Genomic DNA, 27,157 nt, shown 5'->3' with positions numbered 1-27,157 from the left:
GACAAAAAAAAATCAGAACCAGACTCAGATATGACATCAGACATGGAATTTAAAGTAACATGATTATGTTAAAGGATTTAATGGAAAAGGTAGACAACATGCCAAAAGAAGATGGATAAATTCAGCAGAGGAAACTATAAGAATAAAATGGAAATGCTTGAAATAAAATCATGGTGACAGAAATGAAGAACACTTCTGACTGGTTCATCAGTAGACTCAGTATAGCTGAGAAAAGAATCAGTGACCTTGGGTGTAGAGGTGAATAGAAATTACCCAAACTCCCTTTCCAACTTGGACCCGGCAGAATGGCTCCCGCAAAGAAGGGCGGCGAGAAGAAAAAGGGCCGTTCTGCCATCAACGAAGTAAGTGGTGACCCGAGAATACACCATCAACATTCACAAGCGTATCCATGGAGTGGGCTTCAAGAAGCGTGCCCCTCGGGCACTCAAAGAGATCGGAAATTTGCCATGAAGGAGATGGGAGCTCCAGATGTGCGCATTGATACCAGGCTCAACAAAGCTGTCTGGGCCAAAGGAATAAGGAATGTCCCACACCGAATCCATGTGCGGCTGTCCAGAAAACGTAACGAGGATGAAGATTCACAAATAAGTGCTATACTTTGGTTACCTATGTACTTGCTACCACTTTCAAAAATCTACAGTCAATGTGGGTGAGAACTAATCGCTGATAGTCAAATACATCAAATAAAGTTATAAAATTGCAAAAAAAAAAAAAGAGAAATTAGCCAAACAAATGCAAAAAAAGAGTGAGTAAAAAAAAACAGAACAACAACAAAAAAGAAAGAAAGAAAGAAGATACCATCCAAGAATACCAAATGAGTTAACATGCACATAATTGGAATTCCAGAAGGAGAAGAAAGACTTGGACAGGATTTGTCTAATTTAGACTTAGATAAAAAGACAAACAAAAAGAATAGGACAGGAGAAACATTTGAAGAGATAATGGCTTAGAATTATCCAAAATTAGTAACAGACAGAAAACCACAGATCAAGGAATCTCAGAGAACACCAAGCAGGATAAATACCAAAACAACACAGCCCCTCCCCAAACCCATGCGTCTAGGCATATCATATTAAAACTGCTGAAAACCAAAGAGAAAGAAAACCTGGAAGTCAGCCAAAGGGGAAAAAACATGTTATCTTACTGAGGAGCGAGGATAAGAATTACAGCAGACTGCTAGTCAGAAACAATAAAAGCAAAATGAAATGGAATAATATCTTTTTTTTTTTTGAGATGGAGTCTCTCTCCATCGCCCAGGCTGGAGTGCAGTGGCATGATCTTGGCTCACTGCAACCTCCACCTCCTGGGTTCAAGCGATTCTCCTGCCTCAGCCTCCTGGGTAGCTGGGATTATAGGCACCCACCATCTTACCCAGCTAATTTTTGTATTTTTAGTAGAGACGGGGTTTCACCCTGTTGGCCAGGCTAGTCTCAAACTCCTGACTTCAGGTGATCCACCAACCTTGGCCTCCCAAAGTGCTAGGATTACAGGCGTGAGCCACTGTGCCTGGCCCAAATTAAGAGTTTTCTATTTTTATTTTTATTTTTTTAGAGATGGGGTCTCACTACGTTTCCCAGGATGGTCTGAAACTCCTGGACTCCAGTGATCCTCCCACCTCTGCCTCCCAAGATGCTGGGATTACAAGCATTAGCCACTATACCAGGCCAAAATTAAAAGTTTATCAGACAAACAGAAACTGAGGAAATTGATTGCCAGCAGACCTACTTTATAATAAATGTTAAAGCAAGTTCTCTAAGAAGAAGAGGCTGGGTGTGGTGGCTCACGCCTGTAATCCCAGCACTTTGGGAGGCCGAGGCAGGTGATCACTTGAGGTCAGGAGTTTGAGACCAGCCTGACCAACATGGTGAAACCCTGTCTCTACTAAAAACACAAAAATTATCTGGCCGTGGTGGTGGGCGCCTGTAGTCCCAGCTACTCAAGTGGCTGAGGCAGGAGAATCGCTTGAACCCGGGAGGTGGAGTTTGCAGGGAGATGAGATTGTGCCAGCCTGGGTTGAACAGAGTGAAACTTTGTCTCAAAAAAGAAAAAAAGAAGAAGAAGAAGGAAGAAGAAGAAGAAGAAGAAGAAGAAGAAGAAGAAGAAGAGGAAGAGGAAGAGGAAGAGGAAGAGGAAGAGGAAGAAATATAATCAAAATCTTGGATCTACACAAAGAAACAACGTACTGTAGTTTATAAAATACCATTTACAATAGCATCCCCCATGAAGTTTTTAGGTATAAATATAACAAAATATGTGGGAGGTATGTGTGCTAAAAACTATAAAATACTGATGAAAGAAATCAACATGGGGCCAGGCGCGGTGGCTCCTGCCTGTAATCCCAGCACTTTGGGAGGCCGAGGCAGGCGGATCACTTGTGGTCAGGAGTTCAAGACCAGTCTGGCCAACATGGTGAAACCCTGTCTCTACTAAAAATACAAAAATTAGCCCAGTGTGTTGGCACACGCCTGTAATCCCAGCTACTTGGGAGGCTGAGGCAAGAGAATCGCTTGACCCCAGGAGGCGGAGGATGCGGTGAGCCAAGACTGCACCACTGCACTCAGCCTGGGTGACAGAGGGAGATTCTGTCTCAAGAAAAAAAAAAAAAAAAAAGAAAGAAAGAAAGAAAAGAAAAAGAAAGAAAGAAAAGAAAAACTGAATGCTACAAGTTCAGCGCATTACTAACCAGTTCCAGACGAATTGGCTTTTTTCTTTTTTTTTTCCTCTGGCTTTTCCCCTCATTTTAAAAATGGAGAGGTAATAGTGCCTCTCGTGAGCGAATAGTTTTAGCATGCTTAGAACACTGTCCTGTATACAGTAAGCATTCAACATCTGTTGGCTAATACTACTGATGCCAATTGTAACAGTAGTATTAGAAGCTGTAATAATATTACCCCAGTCAAATATGTCCGTAATTGGCAATAGGGAAAAGAATTGCTGCCACTCAGCAGAATTTGGAGTATTGAGTGTCATTGTTTACTTTTTCTGGAAGGAGAGTGACCTAAGATACTGATCTGAACTCAATGTGTGTGGCTAATGGTGTGGATAGACAGAGATTTTAAGTGGGCAGAAGTGAAGGTTGTGTTGACAAGTTTCAGGAAACAGTGATGTGGACGAATTTCCCAGAATGGTCCCAGAGTATGAGAATAATGTCCCACGTGAATGCTAATCGAAATTCCCACTCTTCAGAGGAGGCTATCAACAATCAGGTACTCATCAACCGTATGGCTGTCATGTAGTCTCTTCGTATCACCCCACTTACTGCCCAAATGATTTATTTGTAAACAATGTGGCCGGCTTGGTGACTCACGCCTATAATCCCAGCACTTTGGGAGGCCACGGTGGGTGGATCACCTGAGGTCAGGAGTTTGAGACCAGCCTGGCCAACATGGTGAAACCCCATCTCTACTAAGAATACAAATATTAGCCGGGCGTGGTGGCGGGCGCCTGCAATCCCAGCTACTCGGGAGGCTGAGGCAGGAGAATCGCTTGAACCTGGGAGGCGGAGGTTGTGGTGAACTGAGATCACGCCACTGCACTCCAGCCTGGGTGACAGAGCAAGATTCTGTCTCAAAAAAAAAAAAAAGTGACCAGGGTGGCAGGCAGTGGTAGAGGTTATACTTGAGCTCTATAGTATAGACTTAGCTCACCAAGGCTGACCTCTGGATACTGATGCTGCTAAGTGTCCCATATGTCAGGGAAAGTATTCTTGTATTCGTGCAAGTGTTTTGTCATGGATGGGGCAGGGATTTGTCTTTACTGAGATAAACACTTACTCTAGATTTGGATATGCTTCACTTACATGCTATTGCTAGCAGGACCACCTATGAACTTACTGAACACTTTATACCTCATATCTCACAACATCTTTTTGGACCCATTTCTATATGTTATACAAAAAGGGTAAGGTAATGCATGGATGACCATGGGACTCAGTAGTTCTAATGTGTACCACATTCCTTATAAGTAGAAATCTCAATTTTTGGAAGCCTCAGTTAAAGTGGCATGTAGTCATTTTGCACCCTCTTGGAGTACTGTTCAATTTTCGACATTGTATATGTGCTGAATAGTGACTAAGAATAGGCATAAGTTCTTCTGTAGCCAAAATGCATTGGTTAAAGAAAGGAGAGGTAGGAGTGGAGTGGTACCTCTCCTATTACACTTAACAGCCAACTCGAGAAAGTTATGCTTTTCTTTTTTTATTTTTGATAGTTTGTTTATTATTATTATTATACTTTAAGTTTTAGGGTACATGTGCACAACGTGCAGGTTAGTTACATATGTATACATGTGCCATGTTGGTGTGCTGCACCCATTAACTCGCCATTTAGCATTAGGTATATCTCCTAATGCTATCCCTCCCCCCCTCCCCCCACGAAAGTTATGCTTTTCATGTTTGGAACTCAGGGCTCTCTGCTGCCTTGAGTTGTTTTAGAACTCCTTGTTTTAGAAAAGGAGGAGTACATGCTGCCACCATTCGTCACGGAGATGCCTCTGTTTATCGATTTACTAAAAAGGATTTATTTTTGTATGACGTTTAAAGCAGTTTAAATTACATTCATTTGCTGACTTAGAGAACTGTGGGAAGTCTTGACTTATGGGAGTTGGGCTTTTGGACTTCTCCTCTGTTTGCCAGTTTTCTTTTTCTTTCTGTCTCCCCCCTTTTTTCCCCCCGTCTGTCTTGGTCTATCTCTTTTTAGGCGCATAGGCAAGGAGCTGTGACAGACAATTTGAGTGTTTTTAAAAATACTCTCATAAAAAACACATCTTTGGCCGGGTGCGGGGGCTCACGCCTGTAATCCCAGCACTTTGGGAGGCTGAGGCAGGTGGATCACAGGAGGTCAGGAGTTTGAGACCAGCCTGGCCAAAATGGTGAAACCCCGTCTTTACTAAAAATACAAAAATTAGCAGGGAGTGGTGGAGCGCGCCTGTAGTCCCAGCTACTCGGGAGACTGAGGCAGGAGAATTGCTTGAATCTGGGAGGTGGAGGTTGCAGTGAGCCGAGATAGTGCCACTGCATTCCAGCCTGGGAGACAGAGTGAGACTCTGTCTCAAAAAAAAAAAAAGAAAACAAAACATTTTTTTCTGCAATACTTTTCAAAGAATGGTTTAAAAGCAATGAAAATCCATGATCAGTGAGAATTTCCACTCAGATTATGGTCTCTCAGTTCCTTTTTCAAAGAGCAGACAGGCTACTTGGAGACTTAGGTAAATTTATGGATTATAATAGATTTAAGAGGAACAGCCATCAAATGCCATATTTGGAACTGGTGGGACCTCATTCAGACAAAATCAGTATAAAAAATATTTGAGACAATTCAGGATTTCCTTTCTTTAAGGGCTAGGTATTGGATAATGTTATAAATCATTTTAAAAATTTTCTTAGGTGTAAAATCTTAGTGTATTTTCTTTATATTCATATCTGTTAGGATGTTTGTGAAAATATTCATGATTAAAATCACATTTTTGAGATTTCATGTTTGGGATTTTTTTAGACTCCCTCATCTGCCATTGTGGGTGCAGATAATGCAACAAAATGGCAAGTTGTTGGTAATTTTTGAAGCACGTGTGACGAGCCCTGGAAAGTGCAGTATTCTCTATATTTTTGTGTCTACTTCAGTATGACCTTGACCACTCCCTTTCCCCTCCAAAAAAAAAAGTTAAAATTTAAAAAAAGCTGGCCAAATTAAAAAAAAAAAAGGAAAAGGAAATCAACAAAGATATAAATAAATGACTGGTGTAGGCTGGGTGGGGGCTGGGTGTGGGCTGGGTGCACCTGTAATCCCAGTGCTTTGGGAGGTTGAGGCAGGGGGATCACTTGAGGCCAGAAGTTCAAGACCAGCTTGGACAACACAGAAAGACTCTGTCTCTACACAAAATACAAAATTACTCAGGCATGGTGGCATGTACCTGTACTCTCGGCTACTTAGGAGACTGAGGTGGGAAGATCACTTGAGCACAGGAGTTCAAGGTTGCAGTGAGCTATGATTACACCACTGCACTCTAGCGTGCATTCTAGTCTGGGTGACAGAGTGATACCTTGCCTCAAAAAAAAAAAAAAAAGGTATAAATAAATAGAAAGATATACTGTATTCATAGATTAGAAAATTCAATATTGTAAATATGTTAATTCTCCCCAGTTTGATCTATAGATTCAATGCATTATCAATCAAAATCATAGGAAGCTTTTTTTTGATAGAAATTGACAAACTGATTCTAAAATTTATATGAAAAGGGAAAGAAATGAAAAGGAACTAAAAAAATAGTAGGAGAAATTACTCTACCACTTATTAGACTTATTAGAAAGCAATTAGTGTGGTATTAGCGAAAGAGTAGACAACTTAGGTGAATGGAGCCAATAGGGAGACCAGAGATAAACCCACACAAATAATGTCAACTGATTTTTGACAAAGATGCAAAAGCAATCCAGTGGTGAAAGAACAGTCTTTTCAACAAACAGTGCTGGAAAAATTAGACATTCATATGTAAAAACAAAACCAAAAAACCTCAACATGTACCTCACACTTACACCAAAAAATGGCTCATAAACTTAAATGTAAAAGGTGAGATATCTAGAAAAAAGCACAGGAGACCCTGTGTGTGCGTAACCTTGGGTTTGGTGATAAGTTTTCAGGTACTGGAAACACAATTCATAAAGAAAAAAATGATGAATTGTACCTTATCACAAATAAAAACTTTTGTTCTGTGAAAGATAGGTTGAGAAAATGCATAGACAATCCACAGCCTGGGAGAAAATATTTGCAAATGATGTATCTGATAAAGGACTTGTATCCAGAATAAATAATTCTTCTTTTTCTTTCTTTTTTTTTTTTTTTTTTTTTTTTGATCTGTGGCCCAAGCTGGAGTGTAGTGGCGTGATCTTGGCTTACAGCAACCTCTGCCTCCCGTGTTCAAATGATTCTCCTGCCTCAGCCTCCTGAGTAGCTGGGATTATTACAGGCATGTGCCACAACACCCGGCTAATTTTTTATATTTTAGTAGAGATGGGGTTTCACCATATTGGCCAGGCTGTTCTCAATCTCCTGACCTCGTGATCCACCGGCCTCAGCCTCCCAAAGTGCTGGGATTACAAGTGTGAGCCACTGCGCCCTGCCCAGAATAAAGACTTCTTAAAACAGAATAAGAAAACAAATGGCCCAACCAGGCACCATGGCTCATGCCTATAATCCCAGCACTTTGGGAGGCCGAGGTGGGCAAATCACGAGGTCAGGAGATTGAGACCATCCTGGACAACATGGTAAAACCCCGTCTCTACTAAAAATACAAAAAGTAGCTGGATGTGGTGGCGTGTGCCTGTAATCCCAGCTACTCAGGAGGCTGAGGCACAAGAATTGCTTGAACCCAGGAGGTGGAGGTTGCGATGAGCTGAGATCATGCCACTGCACTCCAGCCTGGTGAGAAAGCGAGACTCCATCTCAAAAACAAACAAGCAAACAAACAACAACAACAAAATGGCCCTATTTATTTATTTATTTATTTTTGAGACAGAGTCTTGCTCTGTCACCCATGCTGGAGTGCAGTGATGCAATCTTGGCACACTGCAACCTCCATCTCCCAAGTTCAAGCAATTCTTGTGCCTCAGCCTCCCGAGTAGCTGGAATTACAGGTGCCCACCAACATACCTGACTAATTTTTGTATTTTGCTTTTTTTTTTTTTTTTTTTTTGAGATGGAGTTTCGCTCTTGTTGCCAAGACTGGAGTGCAATGGCACGATCTCGGCTCACTGCAACCTCTGCCTCCCGGGTTAAAGCGATTCTCCTGCCTCAGCCTCCCGAGTAGCTGGGATTACAGGCATGCTCCACCATGCCCGGTTAATTTTGTATTTTTAGTAGAGACGGGCTTTCTCCATGTTGGTCAGGCTGGTCTTGAACTCCTGACCTCAGATGATCCGCCCACCTCGGCCTCCCGAAGTGCTGGGATTACAGGCATGAGCCACCATGCCCGGCCTAATTTTTGTATTTTTAGTAGAGATGGGGTTTCGCTGTGTTGGTCAGGCTGATCTCGAACTCCTGACCTCAAGCGATTCAGCTGCCTAGGGCTTCCAAAGTGCTGAGATTATAGGCATGAGCCACTGCACACTGCCGAATGATCCAATTTAACAACAAGCAAAAGATCTAAAGAGACACTTCAGAAAATAAAATACCCGGATGGCAAATAAGCATATGAAAGTTGGTTAACAGCATTTGTCACTAGAGAAATGAAAATTAAAACCACAATGAGGTACCACTGCTCACCTACTACAATTTCTAAAACACTGCCACCAACCACCAAATGCTGGTCTTACTAGAATTTCTAAAACACTGCCACCAACCACCAAATGCTGGTCTTACTACAATTTCTAAAACACTGCCACCGACCACCAAATGCTGGTCTTACTACAATTTCTAAAACACTGCCACCGACCACCAAATGCTGGTCTTACTACAATTTCTAAAACACTGCCACCGACCACCAAATGCTGGTCTTACTACAATTTCTAAAACACTGCCACCGACCACCAAATGCTGGTCTTACTACAATTTCTAAAACACTGCCACCGACCACCAAATGCTGGTCTTACTACAATTTCTAAAACACTGCCACCGACCACCAAATGCTGGTCTTACTACAATTTCTAAAACACTGCCACCGACCACCAAATGCTGGTCTTACTAGAATTTCTAAAACACTGCCACCGACCACCAAATGCTGGTCTTACTACAATTTCTAAAACACTGCCACCAACCACCAAATGCTGGTCTTACCAGAATTTCTAAAACACTGCCACCATCATCACGAGGTCAGGAGATTGAGACCATCCTGGCTAACATGGTTAAACCCCGTCTCTACTAAAAATAAAAAAAATTAACTGGGCGTGGTGGTGGGTGCCTGTAGTCCCAGCTACTCAGGAGGCTGAGGCAGGAGAATGGCGTGAACCTGGGAGGTGGAGCTTGCAGTGACCCGAGATCGCGCCACCGCACTCCAGCCTGGGTGACAGAGCGAGACTCCATCTCAAAAAAATAAATAAATAAAATAAATAAAAATAAAAAATAAAAAAAAACACTGCCACCATCACCAAATGCTGGTCCTACTAGAATTTCTAAAACATTGCCACCAACCACCAAATGCTGGTCTTACTACAATTTCTAAAACTGCCACCAACCACCAAATGCTGGTCTTACTACGATTTCTAAAACACTGCCACCAACCACCAAATGCTGGTGAAGATATGCAACAGGAACTCTCATTCATTGCTTTTGGGAATGCAAAATGATATAGTCACTTTGGAAGACAGGTTGGCAGTTGCTTTTTCCTTTTCTTTTTTTTTTTTTTTACTTTGTGAGACAGTCTTGCTCTGTCTCCCAGGCTGGAGTGCAGGGTGGGATCGCATCTCACTGCAGCCTCGACCTCCCGGGCTCTAGAAATCCTTTCACCTCAGCCCCCCAAGTAGGTGGGACTAGAAGCACACATCAGCACACCAGGCTAATTTTTGTATTTTTTTTTTTGTGAGACGGGGTTTAGCCATGTTGTCTAGGCTAGTCTCGAACTTGTGGACTTAAGCGATCTGCCTGTCTCAGCCTCCAAAAGTGCTGAGATTACAGGCATGAGCCACGGTGCCTGGCCTCGGTTGGCAGTTTCTAATCAAGAGAAAACATCACATGAACCCAAACGGCGTGTCAGCCTACCAAATAATTAATCGGAAAAGTGTAGTTTTTAAAACTGCCAAGGTTGGTCATGTGTGTGGTGGCTCATGCCTGTAATCCCAGTGCTTTGGGAGGCTAAGGCGGTAGGATCGCTTGAGGCCAGGAGTTCAAGACAACATAGAAAGACTCCATCTAAAAAAAAAAAAAGAAAAAGACAGGTATGGTGGTGTACGCCTGTAGCCCTAGCTATTCAGTAGGCTAAGATGGAGAGGATTTCTTGAGCCTAGGAGTTCGAGGTTACAGTGAACTATGATCACACCACTGAACTCCAGCCTGGGCGGCAGAGTGAAATCCTGTCTCTGAAAAAAAACAGAAACAAAAACAAAAGAACTGCTAAGGTCATGAAAAAATAAGGAAAGACAGAAACTGTCACAGATTAGAGAAGACTAAATATTAAGGGATCATAATCACTAAGTGCAATGTGGTATCCTGGATTGGATTCTGGAACAGAAAAAGGATTTAATGAAAAAACTGGTGAAATCTAAATAAAATCTGTAGTTTAGTTGACATGTTTCAACAATGTTAATTTCTTAATTAGTTTTGACAAATGTATCATGGCTATGTGAGATATTAACATTAAGGGAAGCTGGGTGAAAGGTATACCAAAAGCCTCTGTACTATCTTTGCAACTTTTCTGTAATTCTAAAATTTTTCCCAACTAAAAACTCATTAAGAAAAAAAAACCGAAATGAGGCCAGGGGTGATGGTTCATGTCTGTAATCCCAGCACTTTGGGAGGCCGAAATGGGCAGATTGCTTGAGGCCAGGAGTTCAAAGCCAGCTTGGCCAACATGGCGAAACCCCGTCCCTGCTAAAGATACAAAAATTAGCCAGGTGGGTGGGCGCCTGTAATCCCAGCTACTCGGGAGGCTGAGGCAGGAGAATCACTTGAACCTGGGAGGCAGAGGTTGCAGTGAGCCAAGATAGCGCCGCTGCACTCCAGCCTGAGCGACAAGAGTGAGACTCCATCTTAAAAACAAACAAACAAACACTAACTGATGGGGATATAAGTCAAAATAGGAAAAAAAAAAGTGGGTATCTCTGGGATATCATGTGTCTCCCAGAATATAAACTGGAACTCAAGCAGTAAGCACGACTGAGTGGAAAGTGGCATTAAGTTATCTTCTAAGGAACTAAAATGTTGCATATCTTCTGTGATGGTAACATGGGTATATACCTATGTAACGCTTCTTCAGGCTATACACTTAAGATTAATATACTGTATATACTTTACAGGCTGGGTGAAGTGGCTCATGACTGTAATCCCAGTACTTTGGGAGGCCAAGGCAGGTGGATCACTTGAGGTCAGGAGTTCGAGACCAGCCTGGCCAACATGGTGAAACCCCATCGCTACTAATGATACAAAAATTAGCCAGGTGTGGTGGTGCATGCCTGTAGTCCCGACTACTAGGGAAGCTGAGACAGGAGAATCTCTTGAACCTGGGAGGCAGAGGTTGCAGTGAGCCGCGATTATGCCACTGCACTTCAGCCTGGGCAGCAGAGTGAAAAAAAAAAATATATATATATATATAATATATACATATATATACACACACACACATTTTATATATGTGTGTATATATACACATATATACATATTTTATATGTATGTGTGTATGTATATACACACACACGCACACACACGCACACACATGCACACACACACATATATATAACATATATATATTTCTATATATATACTTTACTACACTGGAAAAAAATTTTTCTGGTTTCCTATTGCTCTCGGGGTAAAGTTCAAAATTGTTGTAGTCTGTAAGTCTGAATGACGTGTTACCCGCCTACTTCTCTAGCTTCATCTCTCTATTCCCAAGCTCCAGCCAAACTATTCTTCCTAACACAGGGCCTTTGCACGTACCATTTAGCCCACCAGCAGAGTTCTCCTCTCCAACACCCCTTCAATTTGGCTAGCCCTTATTTATTCTTCAGGTTGCATCTTAAATTTCCTCAGGGAGGGATTTCCTCATCTCCAGACCTAGAATCGGTCACTGGTTATATGTTGTGCTTCTCTTTTGCAGCACTTGTCTACAAAAGCAATAATTGTGATGATTTTACAAGCTCCAGAAGTTTATGTATCAGGTCTGTCTCGTTGGCTGTTGTATCTTAAGATGCCTAGTACATAGTAAATACTCAATGTTTACCAAATGTTAATTTGAAAGTGAGGCTCGGATTAAACAAACTAGTATCCAAGGCCATAAAATATGAGCTGGGACCCACGCCCACCAATAAAACCTGTTGACTCTATCTCTAAGGCGTATCTCCAACCTTCCGCCTTTCTCCATCTCCCTATTGCGGTAGCCTTCGATCTAGTCTTTCTGTTTCTATTATTTATTCATTATCCATTGGATTATTATGAAATAATAAGATATGGATACTTCCTTAGCATAATAAAATAAATATATGTATTTCAACTGCTGCTTAATGAGAAAATACTGGAAGTATTGCCCTCAAAATCAGGATCGAGACAGAGCTGTCCATTACTATTTACTATTGTTCTGGAGGTACTATGTGATGCATTTAGATGAGATTTAAAAAATTAGGGCCGGGCATGGTGGCTCACGCCTGTAATCCCAGCACTTTGGGAGGCCAAGGTGGGCAGATTGCTTGAGCCTAGGAGTTCGATACCAGCCTGGGCAACATGGCAAGAACTTGTTTCTAGAAAAATTATTACAAAATTAGCATTATTTATAGTTGATAACCTAAGAAAATTAATTGAAAAACTATTATAGGCCAGGTGCGGTGGCTCACGCTGGTAATCCCAACACTTTGGGAGGACGAGGCGGGTGGATCACGAGGTCAGGAGATCGAGACCATCCTGGCTAACACGGCGAAACACCGTCTCTACTAAAAATACAAAAAATTAGCCGGGCGTGGTGGCGGGTGCCTGTAGTCCCAGCTACTTGGGAGGCTGAGGCAGGAGAATGGCGTGAACCCGGGAGGTGGAGCTTGCAGTGAGCCGAGATTGCGCCGCTGCACTCCAGCCTGGGCGACAGAGCGAGACTCCGTCTCAAAAAAAAAAAAAAAATTTCCGATGCTCCATCTCTATGGAGGACAAAAATTAGCAACATTTATCAAAACAAAATGTATGTACCTTCTGACTAGGAAATTTTATTCCCAGCAATTTTTTTTGTAGCAGTACTTCCACATGTGCAAAATGACATAGGTTATACTGTAGTGTTGTCTGTAATAGTAAAGGTTGGAAATGAATTAAAAATTCTCAAAAGGGATCCAGTTAAATGGTACAGCCATGTGATAAAATACCACACAGATAGAAAAATGAATGAGAAAGTTTTTTTGGTACTAATATGGTATTATGGCCAAGCTATTTTAATAAACGAAAAAGGCAAGGGGAAGAACTTACAGTAGTCCACCCTCCTCCAAGGGGGATACGTTTCAAGATCCCCAGTGGATGCCTGAAACCGTGGATAGCACTGAACCCGATTGCTGTCAGTCGAAACACGTTTCTGTTCATGTCTTCCACCCACAAATTTGATGCCTTTTCCATCTTAACTAAGCACTTATCATGCACCGTGACTTTTGCAGTTTAAGGTGTGACAGCAAAACTAGTAAGAATTTCTTTTTTTCTGCTTCACAATTTCATGAATAGAAGGTGCATTGTTACGTAGATCTTAGCAAAGTCATCAAAGGAAGCATATTATGGCTTCTCTTTGGCATATCTAAATTACCAGTATCACCACTCTTGCGCTTTGGGGCCATTATGAAGTAAAATAAGGGTGACTTGAACACAAGCATGCAATACCTCAACAGTTGGTCTGATCACTGGGAAGGCTTGTGACTAAGGGGTAGGGAGCGTCTGCAGGGGGGAGACGCTGGACAAAGGGAGAATTCATGTCTTGAAGGTACAGGAGTAGTGTTACCAACCATAGGGTCTTGGGGGTTGTTAATGCAATAGAAGTTAACATGAGGCCAAAAGAGTTTTCCCAGACAAGGCTTTATTAGAGCTTATGCAGGGCATAAGGGAGGCAGCACATGAGAGAATTCTCTGGCTGGCTCCTGGAAGAGACTCAAGAGAGTAATCTTAAAGGAGCTAAAGTGGGAAGGGAGTGAGTTTGAGCAGGTAGAGATGAGGAAATTTTGGCACCTGTTCAGTTTGATAACATGCTTCTTTATGCATCACGTGTCTCATTAGCATGTTAAGTCTCCACCCCGGGTGTGATTTTTAGTATTATAATGAAGATAAGGCAAAGGAGCGCTTGTTCTTCTGGTCCTGTAGTGTACATATGGGAGATAGGGTTAACTCCTTTGAGTACAATTTAAGGTGGGAGCTGCTTATTTTAATTACTACAACTAGTGAGTATGGCACCTGGAGTAAGATTTATGGTGGGACATTGTTCATCTTAGTCTCTCTAAAGGTCTGCGATGAGTGGGTATAGTACCTTGAGCAAGATTCACGGTACAAGGTCTGGACAGTCTGGTTGGGGTCCTCACTGGCCACACCCCTCACCCCAGCTTACAATAGAGGTTCTCGGTAGGGCACGAGTGGGGCCCAAGTCCCATCCCTACTCTGTCTCAGTAGGACAGCTTGAGGTTTCATCATGCTGTTCAGAACAGTGCACAATTTAAAACAGATGAATTGTTTCTTTCCGGAATTTTCCATTTAATATTTTTGGACCACAGTTGTCAGCAGATAACTGAAACCATGGAAAGCAAAATCACAAACAAGAAAAAAAAGATCACAAACAAACAAGGGGGGACTACTGTAGTACCATCTGTAGAAATAAAAAAGCAAAGGAATATATTCATATATATTTGTTTGAATATGCATAAATTACCTCTGGAAAAGCATCAGAAACAGTAACATTGATTGCTTCCAGGGCAGGGACCTTGGTGGTTGGGGGATAGGAGTGAAAGAGAGACATTTCACTGTTTACTTTTTGATACTTTTTGAATTTTGACCCATGTGAATAAATCACCCATCTGAAAGAGAGGAAATAAATACAATTAAAACTAAAAAAGAAAAGGAACACCGAACACTATGATTCACACAAATGGGAACTTTTTTTTTCTCTCATAAAAAGAAGCCCAGAAGTAGGTGCTGTGCTTACTTACTGCTGATTTGGGTCTCAGTGATGCCTTGGGAGCCAGGTTCTTTCCTTTCTTCCAGGTCCTCAGAGGATTGGCTTTTTATCCCTGTGGCTGTTTCCTCATGATGGTAAGATGGCTGCCACAGCTCAGGAATGATGTTGTCACACACAACATCCCCCAAACAAAAAATAAGGGCCAAGGCAAGCCAAAAGCTTTCTCCTAATGGTGCTTTATACCCTGGAAAGGAAGACTTCCCTGTGAATGTCATTGTACAATTGCAAAGAAGAATGAGTTTATCGGCTCCTGGGACTGGGGGAAGGGCCTCTTCTCCTGATGTCACGGAATCTCTGCTCTAGTACAAAAAAGCGGTTCTGTCCTTAGGAAATGTGCAGAAGTCTGTTGGGCAGGCAGCAGAAAGAGTCCACCACAGCTGTCTACGTGAACCGCTTTATCTTTTGAAAAGGGAAGTTCTTACTGACCCTTGTTGGGCTGACCCTGCCGGTACTCACAGTGCTTCCTGCGGGAAAAGACTAGAGTGAGTCTCCTGTGAAGTCTCAGACTGGTGGGGAAGCCGAACGCCCACCTCCCATCCACTATGTCCACTGGAGAAAGTGAGCATCCAGGGACTCCTCTGCGTGTGGCACTGTGCGGGCTTGGGGAGGAGTGGCGTGGTCAGAAAGCAGCCATCCCCTTACCGTCCTCATGGTTTTTCTTGGCTCTGCCATCCCAGGGGATGCAAAGCTTCACTCCAAGTTCTGGGATATTCAGGGTGGTAAACTTGCCACGGGATTGTTGCTAGTTGAAATTCTGTTGGGGAGGAGAGAAGCCGGAGAACTCCTACTTCGACATTGTGTTGATGCCACTCTCAAAAAGGGAAATTCTGAATTACCCCATCCTCCCCCATCTCCCTGTGCTACTGCTCTGTCCCCAGTTTCATCCACCTTTCTTCTGGAGTACAGCCTTGGCCCCCTCATGGGTGTCCCAGCCCCGTGTCGATGTGGGTTGGACTTGGTGTCAGCTTTCTCCTCCCTGTGGTGGAGGATTAGGGTTCTCACAACCAACAGTTATCCCGTTGTCAACTGCCGTTGCATCCTGTTGCATCTTTTGAAGACCACCATCAAGAAGCTATCTTTGCTGGTTTTCTGCCAGCTTTTCCTTCTAGACAGGAGCTCCCCTCTACGTGGCCTGTGCTCTGTGGGTGTGTCCTGGAGCCTGTACTGACTCCACACTGGCAAAACAGACATGGGTAATGCTGTGGGTGGAACTGTGTCCCCCTCCAAAATCCATGTGCTGAAGCCCTAACTCCCAGGACCTCAGAATGGGGCCTTATTTGGAGACAGGGGCTTTAAAGAGGTGATTAAGTTAAAATGAGGTCATCAGGATGGGCCCTAATCCACTAAGAGATTAAGACACACTCATGCACAAAGGCAAGACCATGTGAAGACACAGGTGGCAGGAAGGGCCACCATTAGCAGGCCAAGGAGAGAGGCCTCAGAGGACACCAACCTTGCCAACACCTTGACCTCTGACTTCCAGCCTCCAGAGCTGTGAGAAGATAAATCTCTGCAGCTTAAGCTATCGAGTCTGCAGTACTTTGTTATGGTGGCCCTAGAAAATTAATTTAGGCAGCCCAGGTGCAGTGGCTCATGCCTGCAATCTCAGCTCTTTGGGAGGCTGAGGTGGGAGGATCACTTGATCCCAGGAGTTTGAGACCAGCCTGGACAACAGAGCAAGACCCCATTTCTTAAAAAAGAAATTTTTAAAAAAATTAGCCAGGTTTGGTGGCACACGTCTATAGCTCTAGCTACGTGGGAGGCTGAGGTAGGAGGATCATTTGAGTCTAGGAGCTGGGCTACATGAGCCATGATCATACCACTGCACTCCAGCCAGGGTGACACAGTAAGACCCTGTCTCTAAAAGAATACAGGCAGGTATAATCATAAATTTGAATGGTGTCACAAAGGGCTGTGCTTTAGCATCATTTCTTTCAAAATATTTTTCTCCTTTTATTTTGTTGAAAAAAAGTATAAAATTTGTTTTTTTATCTAAACACATTAGAACAATTATTAAGAATTCATGAGGTCTGGCCCCAGCATATTGCAGGGGAAGGAGGATTTAACTTTATTTAAAGATACAGCTCACCATTATTTACTTTTCAAAAAAGGAAGTTGGATGTGATATTTTCACAGTCAACCTTAAATGACCCATCCACTCTGTTGGATCAGATGCCTTCTGAGGTGTGTGCTTTGCAGCCGCCCCACCCTGATGAGCCCCAGCGACAGAGTTCTTCATATCAGACCCATGACAGTGGCCTTTTATGGAAGGAGCAGCCGGCTGGCAGCAGCTCCCTAACAATCCTGCAAGCTAAGATCCTCTCTACCGAGCACAGGAGAGAATTCGGGGGCGGGGAGCGGCAAACATTTACTAATAAGAGGGCTTGAGAAGATTTAAAGTCCTTTCTGGGGGGAAAAATAAAAGAAGACAAAAAGAAACCAAAAAAGTAAAAATCATAAACACTCTTTCTGAACCAAAAGGAGGCCAGCCTAGATTTCTGTTCACCAACAGAATGTGAACTTGGCCTGTCTCATTTTGTCTAAAGTGCACACCTTGGGTCAGGCACGGTGGCTCTCACGCCTGTAATCACTGCATGTTCAGAGGCCAAGGCAGGAGGATTGCTTGAGCCCAGGAGTTCGAGACCAGCCTGGGCAACACAGGGAGACCTGATCTCTACTAAAAATACAAAAAATTAGCTGGGCGTCGTGGCACACACCTATAGCCCCAACTACTTGGGAGGCTGAGGTGGGCGAATCCCTTGAGCCAGGAGTTCAAGGTTGCCATGAGCCATAATAGTGCCACTGCACTACAGCCTGAGTGACAGAATTAGACCCTGTCTCAAAAAAAAAAAAAAAAGGGCACATGTTTCGCTTCAATCAACCTTGGAAAATATTTTTCACTTTGCATGTGGCTAGATGTTTGAGAGTTGACTAAGACTTAACACCTGCGGAACATGCAAGAGATCTGATTATTTGAGAAGGACAGACCATTCTACCCGTTCAAAGAAATTCTGGAAGGGCGTGCTATATGAAGGTTTTTTTTTCCCTAAGAGGCCTCTAAAAGCCAGACGAACTAGGCACAAATCCCAGCTTTGTCATTTGCAGCTGAATTGGGAAAGTTACCGCTCTGTGCCTCAGTTTCCTCATTTGTTAAATGGGAATCATATCTACCTTATGGAGTTATTGTGAAGATTAAATAAGTGAGTACTGTAAAGCATTGAGAACACTGCCTGGCACATTGTCAGCCATCACTGACGAGACAGTTATTACCTGGACTATACCCACCAGTTCCTCGCTGAAATACCTTTATGGGATTCTATTTTAGTGTCTTGACCTTTGTCTTTGAGACTGTCTCCATGGAATAGTGTTTCTGTATAAATCCCAAGAAAATAAATTATCTAGGTCCCATTCTTTTTATTTGCATGTGGTTACAATATAAATACACTCGCCATTTTCCTCCCCTTCCGAAACTCTTCCCCACATCTAGGAATCCTACCCAATCCCCTAGTTGTTAATGACTCCCTTTCCTCTCCTCTAGGAGGGGAGGGAAGGAGCGTCTTCCCTATAATTTCATCTTCATGCAGGGTCTACCTCAGTCCACGTGAAGTGTGGAACCCCAAAGGGCCTCTGAAGCTTGGGGATGAGCACCACGAATCCTTTAGAGGTCCCGGTGACGTCTTTGCAGGTGACCGTGTGGCGGCTCCCTTGGTGCCGTGCTCCGGTGCGGCGTGCCATAGTGGGCAGCAGTTGGTATCATGTGCCCTGTCCGTGCCTGAGGCTGAGCAGCCCCAGGGGGTGGGTGGGTCTGCCACGAGGCCTCAGGTTTGCTCAGGCAGTAAGGAGAGTCCTGTGGAGGGCACCATACCCAGCCAGTGCCCACCTGCTCTCAGAGGTGTCTGAGCCTTAGTCCCTTAGGGCTCTGCCTTCCCGGGCCCTGCTCAGCCCCCCTGTGAATCCCACATGGGCAGGGCGGCCTCAAGGGAGAAGGTGCCCTTGTGCCTCCTTTCTTCTGCCTTTTCTCAGACACCATCAGTCATGGGTGATAAATTGGTTCCTTGGGCCCCTGTTAGAGGGTGTGGCACCACAGTGCTCTGTCTCCGCCAGGTGCCAAGCCTTGCCATCTTCCTGGTGGGGTGTAGAGAGCCCGGGAGGGCCAGGATCCCCCTCTTCGGGAATGGGGTATGGAGGTTCGGGGGTAGCTGGGAGGTCTCCAGGACCCGGTGGTCCCCCCAGTACTGGTCCATTGTAGATGTAGATGTTGCCAGTGATGGTCATAGACCCGCCAGTGACATGAATGCCATTGGTACCTGTAGGAAGGGAGGCAGAGTGTTGAGGAAGGAAGGCCCCCAGTTCAGGCCCGCTGCTTCTTGAATTCTCGCCTTTCCCCTGGCCCCGCCCCTCTCCTGCTTGCTGCTGGTTTATTGAGCTTCTGTGTTCATTCCCTGTTTCTGGGTTTTTCAGTCTCTTCCCTCTTCTCTAGTTGTGACACTGACTGGCAGCGGAGTCTCTGTCTGCCTCTGTTTTGGTCTTTTTATTTCATCTGGCCCACAGTCTCTCCCTGCCAGCCATTCCTCCCTCCCCATCCTTCCCCATCCTTCCTCTCTTCTCCCTTCCCCAGGCTCACCGTGGGCCACCTGGCTCTGCTCCCCGGTTTCCAACTGCGGCTCCCTGGTCAGGTCCAGAGGACTCTGCTGTTCCGGCACCCCTGCCTCCAAAACTGGGGCTGCGGGGAACCCAGTGGATACTGGGGAAACATCTCCAGAGATGGGTAGCAGTGGCTTTACCAGGTCAGGGAAATGTGGATGGGCCTTCGGAGGCTCCCAGCTTCCAGCTACAGGATTGGGTCCCTCTCCCTGCAGGAAAGAGATGGAGACCCAAACAATGATGAGGGACCCAGACCCTTTTTTCTCTCTCTCCTCCATCCCCCTTCTTTCTCTCTTTCTTTCTTTCCTTCCTTCCTTCCTTCCTTTCTCTCTCTCTCTCTTTCTTTCTTTCCAGACAGGGTCGGGCTCTGTCACCCAGGCTACAATGCAGTGGTACAATCATAGCTCACTGCAGGCTCACGAACTCTTGGACTCAAGTGATCCTCTAGCCTCAGCCTCCTGAGTAGCTGGGACTGTCCGGCTAACTTTTTTTTTTTTTTTTTTGAGACAGAGTCTCACTCTGTCACCCAGGCTGGAGTGCAGTGGCATAATCTCAGCTCAACTGCAACCTCCGCCTCCCCAGTTCAAGCAATTCTCCTGCCTCAACCTCCTGAGTAGCTGGGATTACAGGTGCCTGCCACCACACCCAGCTAATTTTTGTATTTTTAGTAGAGATGGGGTTTCGCCATGTTGGCCGGGCTGGTCTCAAACCCCTGACCTCAGGTGATCCACCCGCCTCGGCCTCCCAAAGTGCTGGGATTACATGTATCATGGATCGGCATGTTTGGGGGTGGTGCGGGTGCCCTCCTGCTCAGAGACCAGGATTGGGCAGGCTTGCGCGTGCAGGATGGGAGCTTGGGCGTGAGCCACTGCACCTGGCCCTGCCTGGCTAACTTTGAACAACATTTTTGGTAGAGATGGGGTCTGGCTGTGTTGCCCAGGCTGGCTCATCTTTCTTTAGTTCCCACACCCCACCACATGCTTTGGCAATTCACCACCCTCCTCTGCTCCTCCCCATGCCCCCTGCCTCAGGGTCTTTGCACTGGATGCTCCCTCTTCCTGGAGCACTTTCTCCCCAGATAACCCCATGGCTGGCTCCTTGCTTCTTCAGCTCTCCGCTCAAATATCAGGTTCTCAGAGAGGCCTTCACTGTCCACTCTGTCTAAAATACCCCCATCCTTTGCCACTGTCACTCATTGACCCTTTCCCTGCTTTATTTAGCAATTATACCACCTGATATATAGTTTAACTTTATTCTTGCTCCATGGGCATGTGAACTCCAGGAGACGAGGTACTGTGTTTTGCTCACTGCTGTACGCCCAGTGTCTAGGACAGCGCCTGGTACATGGCATGTTCAGTAAATCATCAGTTGAACGAACGAATGAGTGTGGAGTCAGCCTGCATACTCTCTTCCTGTCTGCTCCACCTTGTACCCTCATCACCTCTTCCCCTTCTTGCTGCCTTCTCAGCCCCCGCCATTACCTGTGGACGCCTCTTGAGCAGCGATCCTGCAATGGAGAATGAAATGGGTGTAGGCTCCCTGGCAGGCCTCAGACCTAGCCTTTCAGCTTCCACACCCCAGCACAATGTGTAGCAACTTGACCACCCGGGGGCCCAGAGGAACAAGCCACTATCACTCTCATCTCCAGCCTCAGAATAAGCAGCTGGATGAAGATAAGGATGTCTATGTTGGGGGTAGGCATTGGGAGTCTTGAAGGTGTGGAGGGTTACACCGGGGAAGTTAAATATTCCTCCCTCTGGCTCCCACTGCCAACTCATCCACTGCATCCGCCCCCTTCCTACCCAGTTTCCTGCAGAGAGAAGGGTGGCTCTTCCAGATGCAGGCGAAGACGGTGGCAAGGAGCAGAAAGAAGCCCAGCGGCAGCAGGATGGCCAGCATCAGCATGGTTCCTGCCAGGACAGCAGACAGGAGGGTGATCACAGCCCCAAGAAGGACAGAGTGGGGGTGAAGGAATAGCTTTCCAGATCCCTGGGCAACCCAGACAGAGAAAAGGGAGCAGTTTTTTTCCTTCTAGCCACAATGCAGCTCCTAAAGGCAGAATGAGAGAAACTTCCCTTGGGTTATAGAGAAGGGGAACTAAGTTGGATTTGAAGACCTCTTGGCAGCCAGGAGAGACTGTGTCATGGATGGGCATGTTTGGGGGTGGTGTGGGTGCCCTCCTGCTCAGAGACCAGGATTGGGCAGGCTTGCGCGTGCAGGATGGGAGCTTGGGCAGTTGATTTTCAAGGTCTGGAAGTGGGATTGGGAGACAGCAGGGAAGGGTGGGGCTTGGAGTTGTAAACAGACACAGGCTAGAGCCACATTTCTGTGGCCTCAGCCATTGTACAGAGGGGCCGCTGTAGAGGAGCTAGGGTTGCCCTGCTGTACCTGTACCTGTGGGGGTGTTTACAGGGGTGAGAGAGTAGGGAAACTTGCTTCTGAACTGCCTGTGGCCGCCTGGTAGAGCAGGGCTTGCAAGTTCTCCACCCCCTTGCTCAGGGCAGGTTCTAGGAGGGGAAGAGAAAGAGAGGCTGGAGTTCGGCTTCTCCAGCTGTGATCTGTAGCAGTGGGTAATTTCTCTTTCTCTGGGTACCAGTGCTGCCAACAATAGCATGGAGTCTCCAGTGTCCTTCAGCTACGCCTGGGGAAGGGCGGGAGGACTTGCGCGTTTCTATGCTGGGCATTTATGCCTCTTCTCATCCATGTAAATCTGTAGCCTAAGGGAATATGGGATGGGAGCCCTGGGGAGAAACTGGACTGGGAGTCTGGGCCATGGTTTCCTGCCCAGCTGTGTGACTTTTAAGTCATTTCACTTCTTTGAGCATCAGTTTTTCATATATATAAGAAGAGGTTAGCTTACATACTCTCTAAAATTCCAGCTCTAAAATGCCAGTTGTATTTGATACATAGTTAAAAATTAACAGGACACAGAAAAATACTTAGATTGTGGAATGAAAAAATCAGGTTATGAAATATTAAAATTACTTCACTTTTAGTAAACAACAACAAAACCCAGTATGTATAAACATGCATAGAAAAATGTCCAGGAGGATATATACCACAATGTAAAGAGTGGATATTCTAGGGAGTGGCTCTGTGGGTGAGTTTTTAGTTTTGCTTATCTGAAGTCTCTAATTTTCTATAGTGCGTGCATTATGACATGGGCTCTGGAGTAAGAAAACCTGAGTACAGGTTCTAATAACACCAGTGACCACCTGGGTGGGTGATCTTGAGTAAGTCACTTAACCTCTTTGAGCCTCGGTTTCTTCCTTCAGTCCCTGAGGATGATAATAGAATCTACTTCATAGCATCATGAAGAAGATTAAATGAGTTAGTAAATGTAAAGTGGTTACAGAGTGCCCAACACACACAGTGAACCTTCTGCCAATTAGTGATGTTACAGTCATTAGAAACAACCTGTAGTCATCTACTAGGCTAGTAAGCCAATCAATCCACAGGAAACAGTCAAGAAAGAGTCAAATGGGAATCTTCTAATAATAAATGTATATAGTCTAATAGAGAGGTGTTTGGTCTAGTTAATGGATTGTGTGAAAAAAAATGGATTGTGTGATGTTGGTATGCCCAAAATGATGACAATAGTAGTTATCATTACATCTCAGTGTGGGATGTGTTCCTTGACATAGTATTACAGTATATATAATTTTAAAAGTATGTGTGTGCATGTGTATGTGTGTGTAAACTAGCCTAGAGATACTCTAATTTTTTCTGTAAGGAACTTTTCTTCTTGCCCAATTCTGGGAGGGAAGGGTTAATCTTTTCCCCATTTTTTTTAAGATGTGGAGCATTAAGGCATTTTCTAAGGCGCCCCCCCCCCCACCGTGTCCCTCAGCCCTGGTCCCTCACCTGACATCTCTGGGGGCAGTGGCTCTGATGGATTTCTGCAGGTTGTGTCGGACTGGGCAGTGCCTGGAGCTGCCTCCACCAGACCTTGGTCCTCACACCTGCAGGGGAAAAAAAGATGATGACCTTTTCATGCCCTGGCCTGCCAGTGTCCCGACTCCAGTGGGCATGCGGGGAGGCTGAAAGTGGTCAGTCGAGTCCGTGGCGTCAAGGATAGGGGCTGGGGGTTGTTAGCAGCTGAGGCTTCTCAGAGGGTGGAAGGAGCATGGGTGGGGCTGCACTCACCTGGTGTGGGGCTGGCAGCGGGCGCTGGGGGAGGAGGTATTCTGGAAGTGCCCTGCCTTGCAGGGGACGCAGTGGTTGTTACCCTTCCCAACTTCATCTGGCAAGAGAAAGGCAGGCCAGCCAGGGTGAATGGGCAAAAGGGAGGAGCCTTTTGCCGGGCTGTGAGTTTCCTTTAAGCCTCAGGATGCCCATCCACCCCATTGCGTAGCTCTCACCTTTCCCAAGCTCTGCTTTGATGTTTTTTTTTTTTGTTTTGTTTTTTTTTGAGACGGAGTCTTGCTCTGTCGCCCAGGCTGGAGTGCAGTGGCGCGATCTCTGCCTCCCAAGTTCATGCCATTCTCCTGCCTCAGCCTCCTGAGTAGCTGGGACTACAGGCGCCCGCCACCACGCCCGGCTAATTTTTTGTATTTTTAGTAGACACGGGGTTTCACCGTGTTAGCCAGGATGGTCTCGATCTTCTGACCTCGTGATCCGCCCACCTCGGCCTCCCAAAGTGCTGGGATTACAGGTGTGGGCCACCACACATGGCCTACTGCCCACCATTTTGCCCAAGCTTCCCAGTACTGAGAAGAACCACCTCCTGTACCCCCTGCACCTGCCCCAGTTCCATGTCCCTCCAGAACCCTTCTGTGAGCCTCTGCATGGAATGAGAAGAGGAATTTTAAGCCAAGGATCTGAGGGATCACCGTGGACACAGTACCATATTCCCTGCTCCCACTTGAGATCCCTGGCACCCAGCCTCCTTTTCACATCCAGCCCTTCAGGGACCTCTGACCTTTGAGCTCGGCTTCAGTGCCAGGTGGGCAGTCAGAAAGTAGCTCGCAGTGTGTACACTCGAGGGCCCAGGCAGCACAGAACATTCCCGGCTGGCAGCGGCACTGGGTCTTCCGTTTGCTTGTGCAGGGGGCAATCTCCTCGAGGCCCATCACTGGTGGGGAGACAGGAGGGCTCAGGGAGGGGCCGAGCTCCAGGGGATCCAGCCCCCGCGCAGGCACATCCCCACTCACCTGGGTCACAGGGGCGGCACAGCTGGCAGATGGTCAGGTAGTTCCAGTGCTCGTTGTAGGAATTTTCGGCACATGTGGCACAAACTGTGTCCCGGATGCGGCTACATTTAGCTGAGACATAGGTGCCTAGAACGTGAGTGGAGCAGTAGAGCCTCAGGAGACAGGGCTCCACCCTCACCTCCGCTGCCTGTAGTGTGACCCCGGCCTTTCCCTCGGTCTCTCTGGCCCCCCATCATCCTGCCCGTGGCCCTCCGGCTCCCTCTCAGTGAGGTAAGGAAAGAGGAGGCCCAGTGGGGAGGGCCAGTCCCATCTCCTCCACGTGATGTCCAGGGTTTCCCACGCTCGTCTCCAGCAGCCAGTTTTCCTGGGGGACAGTGCCCACCTTCCCTCTGAGGCCGCAGGAGGGCTGGAGCCCCCGTGACCCACTTCCGAGGCCCAGGTTCGTCCTGCCATTGCCTCTCACCTGGCGGGCAGCGGGAGCAGCAGATGCGGTGCTGGGGCTCATAGTATTCCTTTTCCTGGTCCCTGCAGGTCTGGTTCTCCGACCCATATGGAGGCGCCTTCAAAGGGAGATGGAGAAGAGGAGAGAAGAATTAGTCAGGGGTCAGCTTGGGAGGGCAGAGGGTGTGGAGCGACGGCTGCCCAGATCCCTCTTGCCCACCCTCGCCCACTCCTACCAGGCCCCTTCCTCACCACCTGGGGCTGGGATGCTGCCAGGAGCCCGAAGAGACCCAGCACCAGAGGCCCCCAGGCCAGGCCGGGGGCAGAGGTGGCCCAAGGCAGGAGCATGGCGGCCACTCGGCCAGGCGGCCAGCAACGTGGGGGCCTGGGAGGAAGGCAGGAGGCCCGACGTCCTGGGCAGCGGTGGCGGCAGCTGCCCGAGCCCAGAGCCTGGGAAGGGACTCAGGGCCGATGTGCCCCCCGGGGCCGGGAGCGGCCAGGCCGGGCCTCCAGGGCTCCCACGGCGGAGCTCAGGAAGTGGGAGTGGAGCGAGCTGGCCGCGGGGCGGGGACAGGGAGCGCTGGGAGCCAGGCCGGCCTGTCGCAATCGCAGCCAAGGGAAGAGGAACAGGCTTGTCTGCCTCGATGCGGGGCGGGAGGGGCGGCCGGGAAAGCACGTGAGGGCCGCGGGGCCGGAACCGGCCTCCTCCCTTCTTCGGAAGCCCGATCGGGAGAGCCGACTGCGGACAGCCCTGGCCCAGCCGAGGGAAGGGCGGCAGGCCCGGGGTCAGCCCTTGGACAAGCCTCGCAGGGAGAGCGGAGGGAGTCCCAGAGAGCGCAAGGGACAGCTGGGTGCGGGATCTGGAAAGCGAGGGGCCCAGGACGGGCAGTCATGGAGAGGGCAGGGCGCAGGGACTGCAAGGCCGCAGAAGCAGCTCTGAGACCAAGGAGAACCGGCTGGCAGATGCCCGCGTTCCTCCCCTGTTGTCCTGCCCTACTGTGGGAGTTTTTCAGACAAATTACAAGGGACTAGCAAATCAGCCAGCCTCCCACGCTACCAACCCAGCCCAATCCGCACAGGAGTGGGCACAGGTCACCTAGGAGACCCTTGAGAGCTGTGTAGCTTGCCCTGCTCCCTGTCCTCAGGGAACCTCCCTCCCAAAGAAAGGGGGAGGATATGCGGAGGGGAGTCCTGGGGCCAGCAGGCTGGACCTGGGCACTCAGGCCCTCTGCTCTGGCTTCTTCGCCCATGAACCTTCAAACCCCTCAGAACTGGAGAAAGCTAAGAGCCTACACAGTCCAGCCCCCTCACCTCAAGCATGGAGAGGGAGGCTAAGGGTGATGCATAAGGGCACCGGGATTCCAGGCTGGCTTGGTCTCGTTCCTGCCCTGTTTCATCCTCCCATCTCCCCCAACCCAACAGCCCACCCACCCATGGAGCTACTTGCAGCTGCCCCCTTTTACACGTGGTTCTCTGGTCCCCAAGTTTCGGTCTTCCTAACTCCCACCTGTCCTTGAGGCTTCACTGAGGCTCTGGAAGGCATCCTCTGTGCTAGGTTGCACAGTCCCCATGAAGACTGCCCTCTGTACCCGGCTGTCTTGTCTGCTTCCCACCAGGTTGTGAGTGCCGCCATGGCCCAGGCTGAAGCTTCAAGTCTGTGTTCCCCATGCTTAGCAGAGTCTGACACCATACCATGTGCCCAATAGGTATTTATGGAATAAACGAGTGACGGCCACATCACAGAGCCGGTCCACCACAGAGCCAGCTACAATCTGGGTCTCCTGATGTCTAGGTTCCAACTCATTCCAGCAGTCCTGCCACCTCCTTGTGTCTCAGGGATGTCTCCCTTGGGATGAGGGGCTAACTTCTCTTGAGATAGGTCACTTGGGCACCATCTCCCTCCCTGAAGGGCTCTGTTCAGCACTCATCCTTACACTGGTCTGTCTAACTTCAGGTCTGATATCTGGACAGGTGCAGGGGATGGGAAGTGTGCATGGGGAGGAGAGGTCACAAAAGGGGGAAAGGACCTGCCTAGGCTATAGGCATTTCACTCTGTGAGGCTCTCTCCCCTCACCTGATGC

General features: G+C 47.0%; 1 protein-coding gene and 1 pseudogene across 2 annotated transcripts; one reads left to right on the top strand and one right to left on the bottom strand.

Annotated features, from left to right (window-relative positions):
- Window positions 1-284: 284 nt before the first annotated feature.
- LOC129009897 (large ribosomal subunit protein eL31-like) lies at window positions 285-688 on the top strand (annotated as a pseudogene).
- Window positions 689-18,237: 17,549 nt separating this feature from the next.
- LTBR (lymphotoxin beta receptor) lies at window positions 18,238-26,051 on the bottom strand. Of its 2 annotated transcripts, none has more exons than XM_054443895.2 (10): window positions 25,329-26,051; window positions 25,099-25,195; window positions 24,636-24,761; window positions 24,404-24,556; window positions 23,629-23,725; window positions 23,347-23,444; window positions 21,285-21,392; window positions 20,964-20,989; window positions 19,463-19,691; window positions 18,238-19,145 (listed from the first exon to the last, which is right to left on the bottom strand). In XM_054443895.2, exons 1-10 carry the CDS (start codon window positions 25,422-25,424, stop codon window positions 18,868-18,870), a joined length of 1,308 nt encoding a protein of 435 aa, XP_054299870.1. In that variant the 5' UTR covers window positions 25,425-26,051; the 3' UTR covers window positions 18,238-18,867. The 2 variants fall into 2 exon arrangements, with proteins under 2 accessions (XP_054299870.1, XP_054299871.1); XM_054443896.2 differs by having other exon boundaries at window positions 25,332-25,701.
- Between the last annotated feature and the right edge of the window lie 1,106 nt (window positions 26,052-27,157).

The sequence above is a fragment of the Pongo pygmaeus genome, chromosome 10 (genome assembly GCF_028885625.2).
Source record: "Pongo pygmaeus isolate AG05252 chromosome 10, NHGRI_mPonPyg2-v2.0_pri, whole genome shotgun sequence".
NCBI lineage: Eukaryota > Metazoa > Chordata > Mammalia > Primates > Hominidae > Pongo > Pongo pygmaeus.
This window is presented reverse-complemented; position numbering and strand designations above follow the sequence as displayed.

Excerpts from the sequence above, each read along its gene's own strand:
- LTBR (XM_054443895.2), bottom strand. The coding sequence starts at position 25,424 with ATGCTCCTGCCTTGGGCCACCTCTGCCCCCGGCCTGGCCTGGGGGCCT. Across the intron at positions 24,762-25,098 it reads CTGCTCCCGCTGCCCGCCAG|GCACCTATGTCTCAGCTAAA; the intron begins GTGAGAGGCAAT and ends CTCACGTTCTAG. Across the intron at positions 19,692-20,963 it reads TGCTCAAGAGGCGTCCACAG|GGAGAGGGACCCAATCCTGT; the intron begins GTAATGGCGGGG and ends TCTTTCCTGCAG.